Genomic DNA, 7022 nt, shown 5'->3' with positions numbered 1-7022 from the left:
CATTAAATTTTAAAAATTAAATGACTTCACCATCAGTTTTGTTGCTTTGGGCAATATGTGTACAAAGATCAAGAGGTTTTCTTTCTCTATAATTTTGTGATTTAAAAGCTTCTCTCAATTAAACTTATATCTTCCATAGTCCTTATTTTAAAACACCGAAACATCTTCATCTTCATTTGTGGTAAGCTGCACCTTCGATTCTGGTGATTGTGGCTCGTAGCGAGCCTCCATGGCACTTCTATTAAAGTGATTGAAATTTTCACCACATTTCTGCTAAATGAGAAATTGAGGGCGATTCAGTGAACATTTGTATTATCAGCTGGTTTCTATTGGACACTGAGTTGGATTGCTTTTAAACGAGCCGCACCAAATCCAAGTGCACAAAATTATTCGAAAATTCCAAAACGCAATTAAACACTTCGAAAACTTTATTTTCTTATAGAGAAAAAGTATGACTCTCTATTTTTTTATTTTAGTGCATTTCCGTAATAAAGTGAAAGTTATAGTGACAGATTTACTTTCATTATCACATTTGATGGCACGTAAGAAATTGTACAAATCGCCGATTCTCTATTAATGAAACATATAGTTAGTTAGTAATGAAATCGTTTAGACTGAAACGTGCAGCTGAATCACTCTTGCTTGATAATAAACGTACCGAGTTTAAACTTTCTGCGAAATGATGCTTCAGGTTGTTTTCACGAGCCTCACAAAGCAGCGTTCATAATTATATCCACTGTATTGCATTGAATATCAATGCCGCGACATACATTACGCATTGCCAAAAGGCGGTGGTCTAAGCATTAGTCATCAGAATCGACACGATCTTGGATTAAAGTTAAATATATATCTATATTCAGATTTAAAAATATATTAAGATCCTTCAAAGCCTGCTTTTGAAAATCATCTCATTCATTTTCATAGTGCTTGGCCACAAACATGTCCTAGTAAGATGTTATAACTAGAGCAAGATCTTAGAACCTAGCAGTAGTATGGTAAAAAAAAAATTAGCAAAGTAAACATAGATTTTCGTGGCAACCTTGTTATTTACTTTATTTTTTACTCTCGGACAGTTGCACATGCGCTCGACATTCATTCTACATTACCCAAAACTATAACTCACAGACTGCAGATATTTCTTGCAAACCCTTTGCATGACTTTTTTCTCTTTTTTTTGCTAAAAAGAGGCGTTATTCATAGTCAGACATATATTTAGAATTTTTCCCATGCGCCTGAGTGGAGATAAAGGAAAGTGCGATGGAGTGCTCAATAAAACCGATAGCTTTAGATGCAAGTGCTTTAATAATTTAGTCTCAGAATTTATTTTTCTGCCTAAATTAATTATAATAATAACAATAAAGATAAATTTTTCCCCACATAACATGAATTTGCAGCTAAGAGTATAATTGACCTTTCAAGTCATGACCCAGTTTAATGCAGCAATCGCAGTAAGCAATTCTCTTTTTTTTGTGTTATGAATAATTATGAAAAATGGAAAAAGAATAAAATTTGACCGCTTTAACAGAGGTTGCTTTACGGTAGTGCAACTTAAACTCGTTGACCCTTCCGGGACCTTTGCCCCGTTGCCTCTGCTGCTGGCATGCTGAGAAGCTGCAGAAAGCTGTAAGTAAAGGATATCAATAAATAAATCCTGCTACGATCGCAAATACAGCTGCTACTGATACAACATAATGGACGTGAGCAACAACGTAATAAGTATAAGTGTCGTATAAGGATTTATCAAGAATACTTTTTATTTATGCTTAATATTGCTTAACAATGCTTAACAATGCTTAACATTGCTTAATTTTGCTTAATTTTAAGAAGGGTGTGAAGATTAATTCGAATTTAACTGGCAAAGACCCTTAACATTTCTGTTAACAAAACTCTCTTAACGACTTAACAGAACTGTGTTAAATAATTACAATTGAGATATAGTTGGGTTTGAAAACCTACTCCGTCCATATTAAAAAAAGGAAAATATTTTTTTGGACATTTCATGAATCTATATGAAAATACCTTTCAAACAAACTAAACAAATTCACATTCTGCCTATGGGAGCTATTTTTACCGGTGTTTTGAAATGTGGTATGTTAGCGAAAAATGGATATGAAAAAATACCCAAATTTGAGACTCTAGTAGGGCCAAACTAGAAAATGTCGCCTGTATTCACCTATATCACGTGAATCTATATAAAAGTACATATCGAATGGGCAAGAAAATGCAGAGTTTTCTTTCACCGCGAGCGGTGACGTCTGTGACTATTTCTGCTTTGTTCCCGAGAATAAGAGTGTGAATTTGATCGCATTCTTTTACCACCTTTATTCTGATGGGTTTTCCCTATTTTTGTGGACTATTCTAGATTCCACAAAGATATCTCTATATTTTTCACTACAATCTGTCTATAATTTTTGCTTTTGCAGCTGTCTGATTGATCCTTACCAGAAGAAATTCTGCGAAAGCACAACACATCTTTCATAATAGTAGAATTGTTATAATACATTTATTTAAAAAGCAAGAGTACTGACTCAGTTCTTAAACGGTCTATTTCATGATTCTTACGTTGAACCTTTTGTGTTGGAAAGGCCGGCTTCAGATATTTAGAGGTGAAGGTCAGGCTGTCTCTCTTATCCCTCGCAACCTTTCGACCCCACCTCTCTTTGCACAAGGCTTCTTCCTCGCCTTTTGCGCATCCGTGATCAGTCGCCGGTGTTCTTCTTCAATGTGTGGCATTTTATCGGAGAACAAGTCGGGGAATACTTCCACATCAAGATCGCAAGCTACAAACTGCTCTTCGTTTCTCGCTGCGAGTTTGTAGTTTACTTTGTCGATGGGGAAGTAATCATTTTCTGGCCTGGAGCCGCCACACAAACTCGACAATTGAAACTTCCTCAGACGATCTACCAGCTCCATTATATCTGGTGACGACCGGGTCCTCGTTCTAAAGCCGAGCGCCATGTTAAAGAAGAATGGCGCAATGGTTATGTCAGACTAAGCTCGCAGAAGGTCCTTCATTACGCGTATGAAATTCTTCGTAGTTAAACTTATGTCCATTGCTTGAGCGTCTGCAGTGGAATTTAGATTTGAGCTGCACTTACGTCCTGCTGTTAACGGAGCTCCGGTGCAGGACGTTGATGAACTCAGTCAGCGCCAAGATTAGATCGGATGATTTTTGCGCCTTGCTGTCGGAGTTGTCTATCTTCTTACTCTTTATAGCCGCCTGGAAAGTCGCGACCTGTGTATTACTCAGGAATGGTATAATGCGGCGCGCGCCCCTTTTGCGCGCTATACGACGACATACAATCAATCTGCTCCTAGAATGGTGAGCTGGGCACCTTCATTTCCGCCAGGTTCTTAAGCAGTTTTAGATTATAGTTGCTTTTTATTGCCCTCCTGTATTTACTTAGTAGCGCTTCTACTAAATGGGGGTAGCCATATAATAGGCGTATTAAGTGGTTGCTGCCGTCTGCCCGTTTTCTTTCGTATACACTACAGGCGAATTTTCCTCCGACTATTCGGTTGTTAACGGGGCATCGGTCGCAGACGACAGCCTTGACATACAACCCCATAACTTCAGCGGCTTGCAGATTCTCGTCAAGTAGCTCCTGTAAACCACTCGTATAAGTTTAGTGGTGGTAGGCGTTCTGCAGTTGTTGAACGAGGTCAACAGACTCCGCGCTGCGAACACGAGCGCTTTTTCGTGCGGCTCAGTCTCCGTGGCGTCCTCGTTGCAGTAGCCGCACCCTCGCAGCACGTCCTCCTTTCGCGAATATATCTTCTTCAAGTTTGTGAAAACTTCGTCAAATTGAACCTGCACTATTCTATCATGTAAAGTGAGGACATCACGAAGTACTTCTCCTCCGCAATCTCTTCGGTGTTTGCTGAAAGAGAGATACAGCTCGGAGCTGCGATTTTCTCTAATTTGACGTCGACGGGTCATCAAAATCCTCGTCGATCATCTGCAAGCGTACCATAATATACGCTATGATGTGTCCTCCGAGACAGCCCTTTTTTGAGCCGTTGTAGATGTCGCCTGACATTTTTCAGAATGGTTCGCACTTTTTGCTCGGACACAGAATGGTGCAGCTCCTCGCTTAATTTTGTGGCCAGTTTCTGGTACTGGTCTTTATTCGACTTCCAATTAGCTGAAAACTTAAAGCAATAATTTAAATCGGATCGAATATAACTACTGGAAACCTTGACGCCGATTGGCGTCGAAGCGGTCGTGACAATCCCCGTAACAACGAAGCGCGCGCAACGAAGGCCTAAGAGAGGCATGCGTCGCCGAAACGGGCGCCGCTCTGGGCGCACAAATGCCATAGAGACTCACCGACAATTGAATTTTATAATTAATATTAATTAATAATCGATACTGAATAACACAATAAAATATAACATTTTAGAAACAAGTAAAATCGTATTTTTTTAATGGATGTAATATGCAAGAATCAGCAATAATCACTAAAAATTTCTAAGAAAAATTCATCTGATTTTCGTTTCAAGAAAACCTACACCAAAATTTTCTAAGAAAAATTCATCCCATTTTCGATTCAAGAAAACCTACACCAAATATGTCTAAGAAAAGTTCATCCGAGAAAATCTACACCAAAAATACCGTTTTCATGTAATTCCCCTTTAAAGTCAATATATTTTTTCCAACGATCTTCTGGCTGATTTAGTCCATCTCTGAAATGTGTTTCTTTAATTCATAGCGCAATTCCTTCAATTTGGCCATTGTGAGAATTCCGTTATGTGCCCGTGCATTACCATGGTGAAAAATTACTTGTTTTTGTTCTAAATCTGATGTCTTCACACGAATTTTGTCATTCAATTGATTAACGTAATATTCTTCTGTTATTGGTTTACGGATTTTAAGGCCCTCGCATCCCGAAAAATTGATACCATTACTTTCTTCGACGGTGTTGACCATTTAGTTTGTTTTGGAGCTGAACAACCGGCTTCAGACCATTCGGAGTTTTGCTGTCGGTATCCATTGCGACATATCGATTCACGAAGTCCGTTCTATTCAAGTGGAAGCGATGCAAATATGTTTCAGAAAGTTTCAGGCGAACGCGCCTTTCACGGATGTTAACATATCCGGCACCCACCTTGGTAGCAACTCTGTTCTCACGCCTAATTCATTATTTAAAATCTCATGTATTGGTCCACTTGAGATGCCTGTAACCGCAGCTACCGCGCCTAAGTATATACCACTTCTTTACCGTTGCATAAAAGGGAGCACTGTCTCCTACACACACTTTCACCATATCGTCGAAAATTTACATCGATTTGAATCCCTTTTTAAATAAATATTGAATCACCGCACGTTTTTTCAAGTTTTTCATTTCTTTTTTTCGGGTGTTGATTTTTAATAGACTAATCTAATAAGAAATGTGGCTTATATTATAGGTAATTAATAAAGATTATAGATAATTGATAAATTCGATGATCTTATATGTTTTTTTTAAGTTCTCAAATTCTTTAAAACCAACAATAATTCTATGATCAGCTGTTAGCTGGCATGCACATAAATCGCGAAACTTAGCAACAACAATACATGTTTTGCTGCCAGTAATGCAATCGCTTATTTCAAGCTTGAGAAAAAGCTTTAATTACTTGAATGCTGCGTTTTATCACGTCTACTGCCCAAATATGTCTTCTTCCAAAAAATTAGTTATTGAAGACATATTGGATTGCTTTGAAATTTCAACTTGTATTTTCTGGGAGAGAAGTACAAATTTTGCTCAAAAAATTGCAGAAATTTAATTACTAATTGACAATATTCCTTACATTATAAACTGAAAGCTTCCTTTCAAAAAAGGAAATTGATTCAATCGTTCTTGCGTTTTTCTGATGCTTACATTTTGAGCCTTTCATCCCTTTTAGTAATATACAGAAGCGTTGGTTTTCGAAGGATGAAAATTTTCCCTTTTTTCAACGTTTTGCTAAACGTTCACAATTAAACATGATTGATTGTTATCACACCGCATAGACTACATAAACGCGAATAAGAACAAGCAGTAAATAACGCTGTAAATTTTGTGATACTACGATTATTTTTGTAAAGTATTTCATAAAATATCTTGTTAACATTAGTATAAATTAACATATAATGGTAAAATTAACGCCGGAATTGATAAACCAATCAATGCAATTTATAAATCCCTGCCGTGAGCGTGAATTGGATTTGCGCGGTTATAAAATACCGCAAATAGAAAATCTTGGAGCCACACTAGACCAATTCGACACCATTGACTTGTCTGACAACGATTTAAGAAAGCTGGATGGGCTACCATTTTTACCTCGCCTTAAATGTTTGCTTTTGAATAATAATCGCATATTAAGAATTGGTGAAGACCTACAAGAAATGGTACCCAATTTGAATTCGGTAATCCTTAGCGGTAATAACTTGCAAGAATTTGGCGATCTTGACCCTTTGTCCCAGTTGCCTAATTTGGAAACATTATGTTTACTGATGAATCCCGTATCTACTAAAACCAATTATAGAGAATATATGGCATGGAAGTTTCCGCAATTGCGACTTTTAGATTTTAGAAAAATCAAACAAAAAGACCGAAAAGTCGCTCAAGAATTTTTCCGTAGTAAACAAGGCAAAGACATGCTAAAGGAAATTGCAAAGAAATCAAAATTATCCGCCATAGCAGTAACGAATGAAGCCGGTAGCAAAACTGTCACTGGAGGAACACGTGTGGCCAACGCTGACGATCTGTTGCGCATACGTGAAGCCATTAAGAGAGCTAGCTCCTTACAAGAAGTTGAACGTTTATCTCAGATTCTTCAAAGTGGACGATTTCCTGATAACTTCTCGTTTAACTCGACGCAAAACGGCACAAGTGGAAGGAATGAAATTGCTATGGATATTCATTAGTACATACCTGTTACATTTCTAAATCATTTCATTTAAACGAGCAACATTATTTTACTTAGGAATGCATATAAAAATTTGGAATAATTCCTTTTATTATTCCTCACAAAGAAAAACCAATTTTATTTAACAAATA

General features: G+C 37.4%; 1 protein-coding gene across 1 annotated transcript; it reads left to right on the top strand.

Annotated features, from left to right (window-relative positions):
* Positions 1 to 6015: 6015 nt before the first annotated feature.
* LOC119635896 (probable U2 small nuclear ribonucleoprotein A') lies at positions 6016 to 6965 on the top strand. The gene has a single exon (XM_038030923.1). It carries the CDS (start codon positions 6113 to 6115, stop codon positions 6887 to 6889), a length of 777 nt encoding a protein of 258 aa, XP_037886851.1. The 5' UTR covers positions 6016 to 6112; the 3' UTR covers positions 6890 to 6965.
* Positions 6966 to 7022: the final 57 nt, after the last annotated feature.

The sequence above is a fragment of the Glossina fuscipes genome, unplaced genomic scaffold, assembly GCF_014805625.2.
Source record: "Glossina fuscipes isolate IAEA_lab_2018 unplaced genomic scaffold, Yale_Gfus_2 27, whole genome shotgun sequence".
NCBI classification, from domain to species: domain Eukaryota; kingdom Metazoa; phylum Arthropoda; class Insecta; order Diptera; family Glossinidae; genus Glossina; species Glossina fuscipes.
Note: the sequence above shows the minus strand (reverse complement) of the source record. Positions and strands in the feature narration are given on the sequence as shown.

Bases quoted from the DNA above. Each gene is read 5' to 3' on its own strand.
- LOC119635896 (XM_038030923.1), top strand. From the start codon at position 6,113: ATGGTAAAATTAACGCCGGAATTGATAAACCAATCAATGCAATTTATA.